The sequence below is a fragment of the Xenopus laevis genome, chromosome 3L, assembly GCF_017654675.1.
Source record: "Xenopus laevis strain J_2021 chromosome 3L, Xenopus_laevis_v10.1, whole genome shotgun sequence".
NCBI lineage: Eukaryota > Metazoa > Chordata > Amphibia > Anura > Pipidae > Xenopus > Xenopus laevis.
Window position 1 is genome coordinate 94,593,869 of NC_054375.1, and position 19,951 is coordinate 94,613,819.

The 19,951-nt window shown below is 36.3% G+C and overlaps 1 protein-coding gene across 2 annotated transcripts in view; it reads right to left on the reverse strand.

Annotated features, from left to right (window-relative positions):
• The window catches only part of snd1.L (staphylococcal nuclease and tudor domain containing protein 1 L homeolog), a 378,593-nt gene that overhangs the window by 333,317 nt on the left and 25,325 nt on the right, over positions 1–19,951 (reverse strand). For both annotated transcript variants that reach the window (XM_018250711.2, NM_001087031.1), the window contains 5 exon segments: positions 16,270–16,430; positions 15,394–15,485; positions 13,017–13,175; positions 12,277–12,383; positions 7,919–8,009 (listed from right to left, as the gene is read on the reverse strand). In XM_018250711.2, coding sequence (XP_018106200.1) covers positions 7,919–8,009; positions 12,277–12,383; positions 13,017–13,175; positions 15,394–15,485; positions 16,270–16,430 — 610 coding nt within the window.

The window sequence follows — 19,951 nt, forward strand, 5'->3', positions numbered from 1 at the left end:
CCAATTATATACCTCCCCACTGGTTTAGATCACACAAGGAATTCATCAGCCTGGGAACAACGACAGAAGACCAACTTGTAAACCTAAATACCAGATCTTTCACATAAGAAAAAGGGCAAAGGGTTGGCACTGTTTATTGCTTGAGGAATTGACCCTTTCATTTCCAAAACTGGAAAAATGCACAGGGGTCATAATACTTTTAAATGAGCAGAGGACATAACATTAACAAGCTTTCCTTCATTGCAGCTTTCATGCACAGGGTAAATGATCAGCCCTGAGCGGTCTTATCTCTGCTACACACACTAAGGACTTGTTCTCATTTTTCATTTTAGGTTAATGGAAATATTTATTTCTAACAGCACAAATTCATATTTTGGGGGATTTTTTGTTGTATAACAGCAAAGTTATGGTGCTTTTCTATATTATCTAAATAAATAGATTACAGTAGCCAGACTAAGTAAAGGTTTTTTAAATTTATCGTATTCATTTTATACTTCTTATCGAGAGGTGAACACAGTTTGCCACTAAACACTAAAAAGCCTATTCGAACAGAGAGAGTTGTGGAGCTCTCCTCTAAAATATCTCCAAAAAGTTTATAACCCAAACTAAAAATCTACATTTGCATGTGTCTGGCCAGTCTAAAGACCAAAAAAAAGCAAATCTACTCATTTATATTACAAAACTGGCCTGTAAGGAAAACAAAATGAGCATAAGCCCTTTGTATAAACAGTAGACTCCTCCTAACTAACTCCTAGTATAGTGTGTGTGTGTGTGTGTGTGTGTATAATAGTGCCAAACATACTCTATTGTTTTAATCACGATACATCTTGTTACTTCTTCTCAATCAGGGCAAACAGAAAAATTGAATCTAGTCCCTGTTTGGATCTTGTAAGTTACGCTTTGATGCGACCAAATCCATTGTGCAAAGGGATTATCCATGAACTGGTAGTATAATTATTCACACTGAAGAACTAAATATTAAGTAGATGTTAGAATAAACCTGATATTCCCCCCTCAGCAATCTATCTTCACGTAGGAGTCAGATTTGACAGTTTAAGCTCCCCATAGACGCGACGATTCTTCTTGCCAAACGACCGATTTTAGGGAAGTCCGACCAATCCTTTAAAAATTATCGTGCGGTTAGTGGGATTCGAACAATCGCACATCTTACGTTTTTTTGGCCGACATCTGTCAGGAAATTGATCGGCCAGGTTAAAAAATCTTTGTTGGCCCCAGTGCAATCTGTTTGCAGGGACAAGCAGGCAGCTCCCCTTTGTTTTCCTGGCAAATTGGTTTTTTTTAGTTGATGGACAATTCGTACAATCGTTCCGAGAAAATCGTGGTCTTACGATGAGGATCTGAAAAAACAACATCTATGGCCAGCTTTAGTCTACACTATTAGAACTGCAAATAGGCACAGACGGGTTAAAGAACTGCATCAACTAGCTGTTGCGGTGCTCGATCGAAGGAAAAATCAAACCTGCCCGTTTTTCGGTTACTGTAAAAACAACACTTGAATGCATATTCTTACCAATGGGTGTCCATGCAAGAATTATATGGACCTGTCAATCATCATTTTTAATGGATTATATTTAGAAAAGTTTAGCAATATCTTCCCTTTCTACCTTTCGTTTCGCTCTTTTATTTGACCAAGAAAACAAGGAATGCACTGTTGCACAGTGGCAATGTGACTAGAGATAAATGGTTGTGTCAGTGAAGAATGGTAAATTTCACCTGTGAAAACTAATGTATCATGTGCCTGTATTGCACAAGGCAGTATATCCAAACATTTAACTGATATAAGGTAAATATGACAATTCATAAAATGAAATAACTAAAAGGCAGACAGAGCTGCATTACAATTCAAGAGGCTCTGGCAATAACAGTTTTTATTAAAAAACTGTAAATGTTAAATCTAGGTGCAGCTAAAGGCATTTTAGACATATCTCAATATCTTTATTATTCAGCAGCACAAAATTCAAAATACAGATACAAGAACAGCATTGCCAAGCAACTTGCATTCGCCAATTTTAATTTGCAAATAACGCAAATTAATAACGACACAGGAGTGAGTAATGCAAGAAAAACAGCAAAACAGAGTTGAGTGGCAAGAAAGCAGTGATCATTTTAACAGAATGCAAATAGTAGTACTAAATAAGATAATGAAAATGATTGCAAATATTGTCTGCCTTACAACTGTCTTTATAATGTTACAAGTATTTCGTGCTAAAAAAATAAAAAAAAAACCTAGATGCAATCCCATGCCTGTTCTAGTTCCATGCTGAAATCAGTCTGCCAAATCTTGTAAATTACCACATACAGAGCAGCACTGGTGTGTAAAGTATCACCAAATCTTAAATTCCCCAACACATGAAGAAATGTTCCTAAAATGTACATTAAAAAGCTAAATCCTAAAAGCTTTCTGTAGTTAAAGGGGTGGTTCACCTTAAAGGTAACTTTTAGTATGTTCTAGAATGGCCAATTCTAACTTATCAATTGGTTTTAATTTTTTAAATTTTTTTTATAGTTTCATAGTTATTTGCCTGTTTCGTCTGAATCTTTGCAGCATTCAAATGGGCGTCGCTGACCCCTTCTAAAAAACAAATGCTCTGTAAGGCTACAAATGTATTGTTATTGCTAATTTGTATTACTCATCTTTCTATTCAGGCCTTTCCGATTCCAGTCTCTTTTTCAAATCAGTGCATGGTTGGTAGGGTAATTTGGACCCTAGCTACCAGATTTCTTAAAATGCAAACTGGAGAGCTGCTGAATAAAAAGCCAAATAACTCAAAAACCTTAAATAATAAAAAATGAAAACCAATTGCAAATTGTCTCTGAATATTACTCTACATCATACTAACAGTAATCTGAATGGTGAACCACCCCTTTAAAATTGTCCTATAGCTGTGCCCACTACTATATTAAGGATGCTTTTTCAGCAGGATTCAGCGAAAATCCTTTTGCCTGACCGAACCAAATCCTAATTTGATTATGTAAATTAGGGGCAGGGATGGAAATTATGTGACTGTCACAAAACAAGCAAGAACAATTTTTTCCACTTTTTCCTTTTCCACAATGCAAACTAGGATTCGGATTTGGTTTGGTATTCGGCCAAATCTTTAACAAAGTTTTTTGGGAATTGGTGATGGAGTCTCTGGATGAGTAACATAATAGCCTAACACGGTACAGCAACTTTACCTGCAGTAACATAATAGCCAGAACACTACTGCTCTCTTGGTTTCCATTGATTGGTTACCAGGCAGTAACCAATCAGTGATTTGAGGGGGGGGGCACATGGGTCATATCTGTTTGAATCTGAGCTGCATGCTGAGGATCAATTGCAAACTCACTGACCACTATACTAGTCACTGACTAGCTCAGAGTTATAGAGCTGAAAAGCAGGAAGTTGTGTTGTGTTCTGTTATGTTAGACATCCAGTCACTCCAGCCTTTATACATTACATTATTGGTTAACTATATTAGAAACATTTATTATTTTGCACATACTATATATTTAACCAGTTGTTTTTACACTGAACTGTTTCTTTAAGAGTCCTCATGATGGTTAAGGTTAAAGGGGACATATAGCATACATTTTCACAATGCATCAAACCATGTAAAATAATGTAAAATAGAAGAAATCGTTTTTATTTTAATACCTTTTAGATCAAAAAACATCTGTATTAGCTTGAATACTGTTCTCAGCCCTCCCCTTTTGCAACTTCCCGTCTCAGACTCTTCAGTATCTGAGCTGCAGCCTACGGCTCTTTCTGTATAAGCTATAGAGCAGCAGCCAGTGAGGGAGGAGTGGGCGTGTCTGTAATATCTCTCTCAGTCCTTCACTGCAGACTTGGCTTTCCCTTCCCTGCTCCCTTCTCTCCCTCTCTGTCCTATTAATACATAATCTGCTGCTAAAAGTATTTTATTCTTTTCTGGGGGCAATGTGTATGAACAGTTAGTGTAAGTACCACAGTCATTTTCTACCCAGTATTAGGTTTTATACAAAAAGCAAACAACGAATTTTGGGTTTTCCTTTGTAAAGTCCCCACATCTGTTAAATGCTATACAATTCCAGAACATCAGCTGCATTTATTCCCTTGCAACTCCCTGCACCTCCCTATAAATTGTTCCATAACAGCTGCATTTCCCCTTGCAACTCCCTGCATCTGATCATAAATTATCCCAGAACAACTGCATTTATTCCCATGCAACTCTCTGCAACTGGCCATAGGCTGTTCCACAACAGCTGCATTCCCCTTGCAACTCCCTGCACCTGATCATAAATTGTTCCAGAACAGCTGCATTTTACCTTGCAACTCCCTGCACCTGGCATAAATTGTTCCAGAACAGCGGCATTTATTCCCATGCAACTCCCTGCAATTAAACATAACTTGTACCAGAAGTGCTGCATTTACTCCCTTGTAACTCCCTGCACCTGATCATATATCAATATGAAGGAAAACAAACCTACAGCTGCTTTTCTGGAATATCATACCAGTAAATATCAATGTACACTGTCTGTATACGTTTTATAATGTAATAGAGGCAGAGAGATGGATAGTGTATAACAATATATTATGGACTATAGATTATGTGCAGCAGGGCAGGTACATGTGTGACTGATGCCTATTTGCTTTGGAACACAGGACAATACTGTTGTCATTTAAATAAAAGAAAATACTATTACCCTTAACATCTATTGATTTATGTTAAGCATTTAAGATATATAGTTATGAGTGAATGATCAGACAGCAACAGAAGACAGGTATGTGCAGGCTGGAAACACACAGGACAGAGGAGGGGAGGGGTTTGTCTGCTACAGCTCAGGAGTTCAGCCTGTCAGTCAGTGCTGTGACCACTTCCTGTGAGAGAATGAACAGACACTCCCACTCTTCATTTCGGCCTAGACACCGAGCAGAGAGGTTCTCTCTGCAGCTCTGATATAATGACAGTTCTAGGAGGTAAAATGCTTTCAAAATGTTTTTCTTTCTGCATCATTACATGTTTTGAGGAAGGATGAGTAATATATCTGAATATGAAGGTTCTATGAAATGTCCCCTTTAAGAATCATTTTAACAAACTATGTTCATATCAATTTGTACATGTCAGATAACATGTTATACTAACAGAAAAATGTCAGGGTGTTTGCATTTTTCGCAGCACCAGAGACGTATTACATTTACTTGCTTCCTTAAAATTAAGATGAAAGATGCAACAAACTTGTCACAGATGCTTGACTACACAACAATGTATCTTATATTGAAAAGTTCACTTTGTAGAGTAATGGAGAGCTGTAGCATCCAATCTTACATTACAAATGACAATGCCAAATCTTTGCTCACTATAGTATAGCAAACAGCACCAAACTGCTTGGGCTGAATCCTTCAGAACTGTACTAACCCTGTGTGAAGCAACAATGTTCTTGTATTTAAAAGGCTCGCTTGCCTTTAGATTGACTGTTAGTATGATGAAGAGTGATATTCTAAGACTATTTGCAATTAGTTTTCATTTTTTAGCTTTTTATCCAGCAACTCTGCCATTTGCAATTTCAGAAATTTGGTTGCCAGGATCCAATTTACCCTAGCAACCATTTGAATAAGAAGGCCTGAATAGAATGACAAGTGGCAATGAGAACAACAAAAAAAAGTACAGAGCATTATTTTTTTTTTTTAAGATGGAGTCAGAGACCCTCATTTGAAAGCTGGAAAGTGTCAGAAGGCAAATAATTAAAAAATTATTAAAATCAAAAAAGTTGCTTAGAATTAGCCGCTCTAACATACTAAGTCAACGTAAAGGTAAACTACCCCATTTAAGATAAAATATGCAACTAGTTACTCTAGCTTCATTATTGCAGTGGATAACTCTAAAATATGTTTTCAGAGACCTGAAATCCGGGGCTGTATTTACGGATAGGCAGTCGAGGGCCTCATCCTGCGAGATTCTATAAGCTGCTGATACAGAACTACTGCAAATATATTTATAGTTTCTTTTTTGTTAGTAGCATGTTTAGACATGATTTGTTTTTATGCTGCTTTATAGTTACTATACCTTTAATCTGTGTATCTTTAAGGTTAGTAGAAGTAAATGCAAAAAACATTTACAGATTTTTCTTTAAATTAAACAAAGCCAAGCATACATGTCAAGGTGACAGAAAAACCACTATGCTTATGAAAATGCTAGTGATATATATATAGATAGACAGACAAACAGACACACAGGTACAAAAACCCTTGGTGTTACCCAAAGCAGAGGACCGGCTTGCAATTCAATGCTAGGAATTAAAAGGCAATCATATTTAAAAGCCTTTGCCCCACCCTTCTCATATCTATTTAACCCCTACACTGCAAGAGGTTCTTCTGATATGCACAATACAATATTGCACCAATCAAGAAGAGTATCTGCATATCTTTATTAAGGAATCCGTTCGATGGCCATTGTGGTATGCAACAACCCTATCTCACCATCCGCACCTTTTTGTTTACTTTCCAAGAAAGCTAATCAGCCATTTCCTGCAAATTTCAATTGAAAATGTAACTTTACTAGGAATGAACATGTTCAGAATCCATGTTGTGCAGTGGTTCGATTTTGTAGAAACAAGTATACACTGCCATCTGTTGGCTACAAAGAGGACCACACCCTTAGCCTGCAAAATGTAAATTGTCATAAGAATATTGACAATTTGACTGCATTACAAAAACAGTCTAGTCTACTCTACATATGCTACATAATGCTGATTTGAACCTATTTAGGTCTTTTCCCTATCTCTATATCCAACACAAATGCTTTACACTATTATTTCTAACCACTTATGTGGCATACGCATCTGTTATATAGACCAGCGTTGTGATTAGGCACTGAAGAAACAACAGTAATACACAACACTATCTACTAAACTAGTAATTCATAAATCTCTCTCTCAGTAGTCACTCACTAATACCATCATACAGTATCTGGATATTTTTTAAATGATATGCCCCATTTTGTAACCAGCTGTATTCAGGAGACTCGTCTCAAACGAACCACAAAAACTGGCTATGCACTAACAATGTCAAATACATACATATCTGAAACACTATGGGAAAAGGTCTACCAATATCAACTGGTTGCCCTAGGTGCTCAGCATGGAGGCTGATCAGGCTGAGATTTTAGGTGAAACTTCTCGTCATATTACTAAAGGTTCAGGCTGGAAAGTTTTTTTTATATTAATTTTGTAAACCTTTACTTTATGCATTTTTAGCAACTATAGAAGGTTCAGAGCCCCCCACATTACAGTATAGTAACCCTCCAACATCGGTGTCTATAATAAAAATATAAAATTTACTTTAGGCAAGTTTTGCAACAAAATGAGACTGCTATTTTCAGGTATAGAATGCTTCATTAATAAATGACCAAATCATAGTACTGAAACACTCATTATGCCACTTACAGCAATGCAGCACATGGAACTGAAGCAGTATGCTGTAAATAGGATTAGTGAGCAGCACATGTTCAGATTCCATTGAGCAAAAAAGGCTTTGAGGAAAGAAAAAATCTTGTAGTGACATTATGAAAATACAACAGTGCTGACATCCATGCAGACATGTAGCTGAGCACAGACTACATGGTAGAAAGAAGAGTTAGCTCATTGGTCAAAGCATAGCTTTACATAGCATTACATGTGGAGTAAATAAAAGCAGTAAAGCTCACTGCATGTAAATGCCACGGTTGAGTACTAATGGCATGATTAAAAATTAGTTAATATATTTAAACAAAGGTCAAAGAGCTACATGGACAGAATCCCCTCCCAAAATTTGGTGTATTTAGCATCAAGTTAAACATCCCAGGTAATCCCTGAAGTCCGAGTCTACGTGTTACTGTAGTTATGTACCACCACATACATAAGGACTTGCTTAAAACAGGGAACCAAATGTGAAAGTTACCTTTGCAACAAACTGCTTGTCCTTCTGATCCAGATTGGCTGTGGGTGCAACATAATCTCTCCAAATTCGGGTCTTGTGTTCCTTGGCAAAACTATTTGTGTGAGAAAAATTAAAACCATTATTAAAAAAAAACAAAAAAAACAACTTTACTTTTCGATGGTACTGGTACTCAATCCCCTTCAAATAAACAATATATTGGTTTCATTCTATAGTCCTGTAGAGAGCCATTAATGGCATTTTACGCCTATAGTTCTTCATGTGTAAACCATTTCATCAAACCATTGTATTTCAAACAGCGGATTTGTTGGCTGCTATGAACATATGTGCCTTTTTGCCCTATCCAACTGAAACGGATAATCCATGACTACACACCATTTTATTTTTAAAATCTGTAGTGGTGATTCTGAAGCAAGCACACAAACTATGAGTGAATAGTAGCAGTACATTTTATTTAAATGAAAATAAAATTCATTTTTTGGTGTTACTGTTCTTCTGAACACTCGTGTGAAGAGCGAGTAAAGAAAATGCTGTTTTTTATATTCATCACATACACACTTAAAATTACATACACCTTGATACATTCGCCATTTATTTAACACAGCTTTTTAATCGCCAAAGGGATGTCACACAGAGCACTTAATTTCCGAAGTCGCCCAAAGTCTCCTCACGAGGCAACTTTGGGCACCTTCAGAAAACGAAACGCACCAATTGCCATCCCGCCAGTGATTTTGATTCTAGCTGGTGGAAGGCAGTTCGGGGAGATTAGTCGCCCCAAAGAAGAGGAGAATTGTCGCTGGGCGCTGAATCTTATTGTATGTCTCTGTCCTTAACCAAGTTGAACCTAAAGTCATAAGAAATTAATTTTGCTTGTGATGCCTAGGAAATGGTATTAACAAAAAACTATTTTGTATTTTTTGAGCAGTTCTATATCCAACAGGTAGGGTGTATAATGGGAGTCAATATGGCACCCATGTATGCAAATACTTTTATGCAGACATTTTAAACAGTGACTTGAACAAGCATCACTTTTTATTGGTGCTATGTTGAGGATAGTACTGTTGCCAAATTTGAACATATATGCAAATTGAATTGAATACACAGTATGATTAAGTTCACTTGTGAATATTAAGAATGTGAGTTTGCATTCTTGGATTTAAGTGTAAAAATTGAGGATAAAAAATAGACTTCAATGCCTTAAAAACCCCACAGATTGCAACACTGTCGTTACCATAGATTTCATCCACCAGGTGTTTTTAAAAGTTTGTCATACAGCCAATTAAGTAGAGTAAGATGCATGACAGGAAGCAGATATAATGATTGCGTATAAAAAATTCCCTTTGTATCAACTTTTGGTAACTCCAACTGTGAAAAATAATAATATTAAACATTGGAGAATACTACAACGAGATCGGTAGGTAGGAAAAATATTTAAAGAGACTATTTTCATGTTGTTTTCATGCAGGCAAGGTAAATCAAAAAGGGTTGTGGTGATTTCTCACATTGTAGTGGCATTATTCATGGTGACTCTATAGCACACCAAAACCAAATGTACTCAATGGACATTTTACATGCTACAGTGCAGGTGCCATCTATTTAAGAAAATATAAAAAGTAGGGATAAAGAGAACATCTATAAAAAGCGCAGGGATAAATAGAACATCTATCAGAACTATCAGTTGCAAAACATTTTTATTATAGCATACATTAGCCAGATGGATGTTATTAGAATAGGTGAATTTACCTAGAGAATGTACAGAAACAATTAAGGAGAGAAACCATATGGATAAAAAGATTGGATTCTCTTTCTCCAGTACAACTAAATGAGAGTTTTACTTTGTGAAGTTTTTTTTATAATATTTATCGGAATGTACATTTTGCAATGAAAAGAAAACTTTTTTTTAAGATAATTTGTTGTATTTTTCTAGGTAATAGATTATAATGTGTTATCGATATATTGATATGGACTGAATTTTGGACTATGTGTTAAAGCAATAAAAGGTTAATTGATCACATGATTGTGTCACGTGTTAAGAAGGGTATTTAGGATATGGTTTTACTATGTGTATTTCACCTAAGGAAGGGAAGAAGAAGGTTTTCTGCTGAAATAAATGGATTAAAAGGCATTTGTCGATATGTATGTGTGCATCTGCCATACAAAGTTGCCTGAACTACAAAGACCAGCTTGAATATGGTTATAAGTAATGACTAATAATAAAATCTCAGAATATGATTTAATTACTTGTAGAAGCGTGGGATTGAGCAATTGACAATTAAATGGTACTGTACCTGTTGCTGTATTTAAAGATTTACTGTACCATCAAAGCCTTCCTGGTTGCATAGGCGTACTTAGCCTTTTAGGGCTCGTGCAGTTGTATTTAACCATAGAAAAGTTTGATTACCAAAAGCACACAAATTGCTGCAATTTTGAAGTTATCAGAAAACCACAGGGACACAGGTGCTTTTATTTGCCACTTGTAACCTCCTTAACCTCCTCTAGGAATAAAAAGACTCTAGGCCAAAACTTGCTCTGCATTGATCATTTTGTAATCTTAGCAAACTGGATCTTACAATCCTTCTGCCGCTCTACTGCAATTTACCTGCTTAATGACTTTAGAACACTCCACAGTTCCAGGATTACTTACAATTTAATATCAAGCTATCACGGCAAAGTCATAAAACTCAATATCCCCAGTGCAGGGAAATGTTCAAACTAAAGGTATTTTGTGGTTGCGCTTTGTGTTTATGACATGGGTGATAGAACATTTGTGGATAGAATGCCATAATAAATAAAGATGACCTATCGCCACAAGCATAAACAAGGTATTCAGTGAAGAACTATAAAAACATTCCTATTTAGTCAGATAAATAAAAACTCAAGGATTTTTCAAGGATTGTAATTGCAATGCCACGAAGGGTTATGCTGCAGAGCCAAAAAAAGATTATGAAACAGTGATTTGTGAATCCTTGCAAATTATCACACTACATCGCACAGAATGTTTTAAGTAGTGATTTGTCGGGGGAAAACAGAGCTGTAATAAAGCAAAACATGCCTTTGAAGTTAAGGTGTTATGCCATCATTCCTAGTTCTAAACAGCTCCTAGCACTTTGTTATTTCATTCTAATGCACCTATAAAGTTAAAAGGAAAATATACACCCATTTTTAAATGAGCTCATTCATTTTATGTAAAAAAGGTACATAAACACTGATAAAAATGTTATTATTATTTTTAGACATTTCTGGTTGGAAAGATTGAAAGGAAACCATTGATATCTTTACAAACCATTTACCAAACCACCTCCCCCTTGGTTTACAGTACAGGTATAACACAACCCTGCCCTTATCTTGTTTCATTGTAAAGTGATGGATTCTGGGAAATTAAGTCCCATTCTCTCTAGAGACTGTGCTCAATCCACTATGGAAAGCAGACACTTCAAATCTCAGAATCCCTTCTATATTTAACATGAATTCAGGATTATTTGAATCAAAATGGGATCACTTTAAACACCCCTGTAGTAGACTATAGTAAAGTCTGTTGAGCAAAGACCACATCATTTCAGAAAGCACTATTCAAAAGGGACTCTCTATTGAACAACCCATCAACGTTTTCTTGTTGGCTTGGATGATTTCTTGAAAAGGCATATTATACAAATGTATTGTGATCTTAAGATCTACAGTTAGTTTAGATATTAGTGTATATATAAGTATATAGGTGAGTGTACGGATAAATTTGTGAGTATGTGCATATATGTGCACTAAAGTTCATTTGAAAGGTTTGAACTTTGGTCTTTTTCAACCCAACTTAATTTCCCAGAATCTATCAGTTCATGGTTAAGTCATTTTATTTCTAGAGATTTCTGTGCTGAATGAGCTCATGTCAAAAAAGGTACATTTTCCTTTTAGAGAGATGTTGTGCTCTCCTGTTTAAAACTGCCAGGATATAAAGTACATCATTCTTGGGCATTGCAACTACATATTTTTGTTTGTTTGGGACATCTGCACAGTATAGGTTTAAAGAGACATCGACATCAGAAGTTAAACCTTTTTTTTACTTTTAATCACATTATCTTTGCATGCCTGTTATAATTTTACATAAAAGTATTTGCCCAATGCTTTTAAATTATCTATCTGATCCCCCGTGTTCCTCTATGAGGGGGACTGCCACATTTGTCTATTAGCAAGAGAAACTGACAGGTTTAGAAGGTACAGTCAGGTTGGCATAGCAGTAAGATTTATGAAATTAAAGGCACAATTATTTACAAAAGCAAACAGTGAAAAACGATCAACATGACCTATAGGTAACTTTTAATGTACATTTAATATTTTGAAGAATATTTTTAGTGTAATCCCAGAAAATTTACCGTTCAGCAGCCCGCAGCTTCTCGGATCCTTGAGTGTACACGGCTATAGACCAGTCAACACAACGGGCAAAACCTTCCTTCAGCAGAAGTTCTGTTATGTTCCCGTTCTGAAATGAAATCAGGTTCAGCCAAATATTTAAGAACCTTGGTATAAGGATGAGACACTACACACAAAAGATAATTATGTTCACTCTTCAGTTGAACAACTTTGACTTTCATTTGGCTCACCATACCCAGACTCTTAGCACATGCAAATTACATACACATTTTTGAATTTTCCAGTATATGTATTAACTGCTGAATATCAGTGCTATTTTATTTTAAAATCCCCCACAGCTGAATCGGTTATATGAAAGGGATGTTTGTAAGCTTACATTTTATGAAGTGCTTAACATTCTTGTAACAACAGCAGTAAGCACAAACATTGCATGTGCATTATAAACTAGGCACGCATCAAATTAACTTCTGAATCCTCCAAAAAATTATTTGGCTGAACCCAAACTTCTGATTAAGGCTAAAGATTGACAGGCAATTACACAAAAAAATATGCTTTCATTTCTACAATTTTAGGTAGACAAGACAACCATTTTGAGGAAGCGATGTTTTGAAAAACTGATCTGTCAAGTTTGTCAATATGAAAAGTTTAGACATGTGCTGTAGTGATTGGTTGCATACTTATGTCTTTAGATAAACCTTGGGGGACATTGTCACATAAGATATGAGAAAGTTAATCCACATACAGGGTGTAGGATGGTGCCCAGGATATTTTGGTTGTGGCAGCTCTCCAAGATAATTTGCACATCTCTCTGCAGCAATCGTGACTCAGTGAAAAACTTTGCTTCTGCTGCAAAAGCCTCAGGAGACTCTGTACCATCTGCTTCCCTTTTGAAGGTTGGGCACTGTGAAAACAAAGCAACTGCAAAATCAGAAGGAAAGGAAAAGGACATTTTAGGAGAAGTAAAGTAACTGGGAATAATACTCGGTAATGTGGGCAACATGGATCAGATTAAGGAATGTAGATAACCAAGAACAGCACAAATAAGAGATTCGCACCACTGGGAAAAAAAAGATGAAAATGAGAAAACAAATCATTGTATAAATGCAGTCACTCAGCACTAGGGCTGATCTTGATTAACATTTATCAAAGACTTGGGTATTAAATACTTCTAGTAGTCATAAGGATATATATATATATATATATATATATATATATATATATATATATATATATATATATATATATATATATATATATATATATATATATATATATATATATATATATATAATCAAATCTATATGACTGCCCTGCATGAACCTGAGATATAAAAAGTGAACACGGATGTGTGAAAGAAAACTGAAAGACCCTAACTGTAAAGTAAAGCAAATCATAAATATAATCATTATGAAAGATCTATGAATAATCAAAAGCTTTCAGTCTTAAGATGGCTTCATAAACTGTGATGGCTGGATAGCTTAGAGCAGGAGTGCCCATACTTTACTAATGTGAGGTCTACTTTTAGTGATGTTGTCCCATTATGATCTACAACCATATTACTGTTAGCATTCTGTTCCATGGAAAATATTACTTAAATATTATAATGATTTATAAGAGCATTTATATTCCTATATTTAAAAAACAACTATTTTTATGTAACCTTAACAGAATAAATATCTGAATGAAAAGAATAAAACAGAAGGGTGATTTAGACAAGCTTTTTGTTGACTTGTCTTGAGATCTACTGATCACCAGCTAAAGGTCTACTGGTAGATCTACCTTTCGGCCACCCCTGGCTTAGAGTACACTTCACAATGAGTTAAAGAGGCGGTTAATTTTTTTTTTTTTAAATCATTTCCCCTTTCTTCTGAGTCTTTCCAACTTTCAAATGGGGGTCACTGATCCCATTTTAAAGGAGAAGGAAAGTCATTTACCACTTGGGGGTGCCAAATGTTAGACACCTCTAAGTGAATGTATTGACTTACCTCAAACCCTGGGCCGGTGCTCCTATCAGCAGAAAACTGCATCGGGCTGGGGTTATTCCAGCGAGCACCACGGATTGTTTCTCTTCAGGCTTCTTCTGTATTCAAATTTCCTGGGGAGACGCATGTGCTATAGAACAGCCGACTTTTTAGTTAAAGCTCGGGTTTTCACTCTAATGCCCATGTGCAGCCGCAAGAAGAAAGAAGACGCTGGAAGAGGAGTGATCGGGTTGCTCGCTGGAAGAACCCCCAGGCCAGTGCAGTTTTCTGCTGATAGGAACACTGCCCCAGGGTTTCAGGTAAGTAAATACATTCACTTGAGGGTGCCTAACATTTGGCACCCCCAAGTGGTAAACGACTTTCCTTCTCCTTTAAAAACAAATGCTCTGTAAGGCTACAAATGTAGTTAGTGCTACTTTTTATTACTATTTTTTTTTTGTCTAGATCCTATCCTATTCCTATTCCAGTTTGTTATTCATATCAATGCATGGTTGCTAGGGTAATTTGAAACTATAGGGTATTTGAAACTGCAAACTGGAGAGCTGCTGAATGAAAAGCTAAATAACTAAAATCACAAACAATAAAAAAAATTTAAATTGCAAATTGTCTCAAAATATCACTCTCTACATCATACTTAAAAGTTAGCTCAAGGGTGAACAAACCCTTTTGCAGAGGCTAAAGCTGGGCATAGATGCACAGATATAATTATATGAACACCATTCCTACAATTTACAAACATGTTTCCAATAATTATCCTGACAATTTTATTACCATGGCATGTGGTTACTCGGTCAGGTTAGAAAATTTCTGTCAGAGAATATCTTTGCATGTATTGCATCTAATGATATCCGTGGGTGACTTTCACTACTTTTCCGGGACATAAATTTTGTACATGTGCTGTCTGTCAATTAATGGCCAGAACATCGTCTAATTTATTTTATCTATTTGAATCCTACAATTTAAATCTAAACGGTTAGATTTATATTGCGACATTGAAAAAACGATCGGATTCAGTATCAGAACATTCCTTGTACACAGAATAAAATCTGAAAGGCTATGGCCAGTTTAAGACGAAAGAATAAACTCATGAAATGGAGAAGATTGTATAGCTTTCCCATAAACAGCCCAACATCTCACCTTTATTCCAGACAGCATGACCGTTACAAGATAGCAATCAGGAAGCAGCAGAGCTCGAACCACACTACCGTCTCTCACATGCTCAATCACAGCTGCAAAATAAGGAGGCTCTTTAACTAGTAGCAGAAAAGCAAGATGCCCACTTTTTACAGATCTTTGCTGCAAGGTGAAAAGATTACTGATCTTAATGGACCAGTACATAAAAGTTAGGCACTGACTTTAAATCCACAGATTCAGTGATTCACCATGTAGCCTAACCAATACCTGTGCAGCTTTACGAGGACTAAAACCTAGGCATAAATGAACAGTATGGGCTTGAAATAAAGCAATAGTGCTTTAGTTCATCATCACTGAAGGTTTCTGATTTGTAATCCTTTAATGTCTTGTGTGCATGCCTGCAAAGTGTTTGTTTTTATTAATATATCGAATTCTGGTTTTGTGTGTGGACGCAAGCAACACAGTGACATCCAGTGCAGAGACAGAGTGTAAATGCAAGTGTGTGTTGGGCCATGTGTGAGGAAGACAAACTTGTCAGTGTTAATGACCATTGCATCTGGAGGACTAGCTCACCTGCTAATGTGTGTGCACCCAAGGCACAGCAGATATGCTTTGCAAAGTGGATAAAAAATGCTACATTGGCTTTGAGTAAGTCAGTGTAGCTCATAAACCCATCCCATCCACACAATAGTCCACCAGATAAGTTAACCCCATAACCATTTTAGCTGTCCAATATTTCTCTTTCAAGTGTAGCAACCCTCCCAGTCACTAGATTTATGTTTTTGCCATCAACATATTTGTAGAAGTATACCTTTACCAACTTAACTCCCCCCCCCCTGAAAAATTTGTTGTGGATGCCCATGCAGACACCTCCCTTACCATTAACAGGCTTCTGGTGCATGGAGTCCACAAAATGTCTGGGGTTTTCTATTGTATATTTAACATCTCTCACAGTATGAGACCCAGTTCCTTCACTCCAAACTCCCTTCTTTGCTGATCTTGCTTGTTCTTCAAGTTCTGCCAGCCGGCTTTGCTCAGGACTGAAAAATGAGAGAATTTAAATACACTCACGATACTTTACACAGCTTGTCAATTTGCAGCCCAACGTTGCTTCTGATCACGTGACCCAGCGTGATATACCAAATAGTAGCGAAAAATGAGTTTACACGATGGTAATTGCAAATAGTGTACCTACGGTACCTCCAAAGTTTTATTGTGCACCGGGACTCAGGACTGAAGCATGAATATGGGTCCTCATGTCACTTTATCAGTACAGACATTACTTAGCATTACAGTCTATCACATTTTATTTACTTACTGACGTGGACATAGCGTGAAAGAGCAGAATGTGCACAATTATTTTAATAACCTGCCCTAGATAATCTTGCAAGACTTAGGACAACAGAGGCCACAGTTCATATTGATACAATTAAAAGTAAGCTTTTGCAAAAACAAACATCCTATATTTACTAAAGTAAATCTTGCTCCTATTTGACCTACAGATAAAATTTACAGCAAAAATATATTTATACTAGTAAATATATCAAACGTTATATTTACCCAACTTTATGTACAGACAAATATCTCTAAAGTGCTGCCAAAAGGGAGTTTAACGGCCAGGGAGGACCATGGCAAGAGGATTTTAATGTATCAGGTACAGTGTTAACCCAGGATGAGTTCAAGAGCGGCACCTTCACAGTGTTCCTGGTGTATTTAATACCCCAGAGGCAACATTCCAACTCCTGCTCTGTTGCAGACTGCTAATGAAGAGTAAAAATGTCCATGACCCAACCACATTATAAATATAATTATTTATATAGCACTATTTATGTGTGCAGCATATATACCTAGTTTTGGTTGTGTTTGTAAAAATTACAAACAGAATGAAATAGTATAAGTATGGCAAAACTCCAATTTCCTTACATGGACAGTAAAGTTTAAAATCATGACTTTGTACCAGAGTTCGTTTTTATAACTACCATTTTAATAAAAACAAGGTTTGTATATTTCTTCAGCTGAGGCGCTCTTTACAAACCGCAATTAAAGGATGCCGCTGTAATCTATGCTAACAGCAGCAGAGAAACACAATACAATCTTCCACTCGGTCATGTTCAAAAAAGTTTGGTCATTCATCCTGAAAATTACAAAGTGGTTTGCTGATTTCTTAAGTAAAAAGAATTTAAAATAACATCTGCTAGAAACATGAAAGTATTTGTTGAATTATTTAGACTGGAAGTTATTAATAGAAAGTGGCATGTGCAAATGGTTGACTATTCTATAAAAGACTCAAAAACACACTTGTTCATTGTAGCCAGATTTAAGTCTTTTTATCAAACCAGATCTCTTGGATAAAATCAAAATGCCTCCAGCTTATCTAAAAGTTGTATTGCTTAATTGAAATGTTTACTTTTGTGATGAGATTTCACTTAAGATTTCCTCTGATGACTATTATACAGACATTAGTGCATGCATTCTGCACACGCTAAACCATTCACCGTTTCTCTTCACTTCCATTTGTTTCTGGAAATGACATGCCTCCCCAACACTTTAAAAACTTTCAGATCCTCTGTCACTTGTGCTAAGGATTTTCGGTAATCTGAGACCTGCTTAGAGAAATACATGGCTGTTGATTTAAAGTAAACACAAACAATACTGAACAGCACCATTACAAACTTAGATAAAACCACCTTTTTTCAAAGATATGGCTCACAATCATGATCTGCACAGCAACATTTCTGGCTCCATCTGGCCCATTGTCAAAGTACTAATTTAGATTTGATTTTACCATCTAGAAGTTTTAGTTAACATCCGTAATACACAAGTACATAAAGACACAGTTCAATACATAAGGCCACAGTTTTACTATAGCTAATAAAAACAACCTTAGAAGACCATAAAATTGAGGCTTAAACCACGGAGCATGAATGGGAAGGTCACTTTGATCATATTTATATAGACTAAGCAAGCTTTGTTTCTACTTATACATCATGAAGCACTTTTAGCATACTGATCTATTATAACTGAAACCATTAAATAGCATTAGGTGATAGAATATAATTTCAGCTAATTAACAATAGTAGCTTGACAAAGGACCAGGTGGAGCCTGAACAGTGCTGTGCAGAGCGTATCATGTTCCCCTTCTGTGAATAAAGGTGGTAATAATTTTTACCAAGGCTGTTCAATATTTTAAGTGTAATAACAGTCCCTGTAAGTTTGCACTAAAGAAAATTTTAAACATTGTGATCACTACTACATAGAGTTTAAGCACATATTAAGTGTAAGCACAATACCCTAAGAGGATGCAAGGATCACATTTAAAGTAGGAAAGGTCTTTTTACTTGGGGGTGCCTAACTTTTGGTTGTGATCGCATTTACCTGAAACCCGAGCCGGTGCTCCTATTAGGAGAAAACTGCACCAGCCCGGGATTCTTCCAGCGAGCACCATGGTATGATCTTCTTCTGGCTTCTTTCTTCAAATTTCCTGGAGTAGACATGTGCAGTAGAACAAAATAACCAGATTTTAGTTAAAGTTCAGCTCTTTACTCTACTGCGCATGCGCAGCCACAAGAAAAAAAAAAGAAGAAGCCAGAAGATGATCACTCAGTAGTGCTCGCTGGAAGAATCCCTGGAGGTGTAGTTTTCTCCTAATAGGTGCAGTGGCCCAGGCTTTCAGGTAACTAATTTTTAGCACCTGCAAGTAAAGACCTTTCCTTCTCCTTTAAGCAGCCCTGGAGATGAGTCCCAGTTAACTTGGATCAATGCCAAATGAGCCAAATTATGTACTTATAACCAAAAGACTGTACCAACCAGAAGGGAGTGAAAACGTTCACACATACCAAATTTTATGTTTTTATCTTTACAGATGGAAAAACTTTGCAATAATTGTGAACTATGATCTGTTTTTATAAATATGTGGACATATGGCATCCTTTGCAACTAAGAATTCCAGAAAACAGCATTGTGTGTCACACTGGCAAGTGATATACAAGCATGTTAGTTTGCAAACATTCAGAAATGGAACAACTGCTTCGTAAAAGCTAAGTCACAAGAAGCAGAAGAGTACCAGTCTGTGCTATGTAGGACTTTACCATGTACTGCAGCAACACACAAAATTACTATAGTGACAAAGACTGAATGTAGGAGACATTAAAAAGGGTCGTCAAACTGCAACAGAAGGTTTTGTATTACCAAACAGTATAATGGTCAATGATCTATTGCAACAAAATAAACAATGCTACATTCTCCTAAATAAGTGAAAAGCAACAGTGTTTGAGACAGGCAAGTCCACTCTGAGAATGAAGCTACAGAACAAGTTGCACGTTTCTTGTTGTTTGGTATGGGCGAAAGTCATCATCCATGCTCGGTTTTTACACTTTTCTGCAACTCACCAGATCTATGTCACTGGCAGCCCAACATGTATTCATGCAACCCACTAATCATTTCTAATCAACCATTTGGAAACAAGCTGATCTACACAGTTCAAACTATAAAGAGCTATTCAGTGAAATGATATCCAAAGAAGCCAATTATGCAATTACTTTTGTCTGTTAACTGCTCTGTT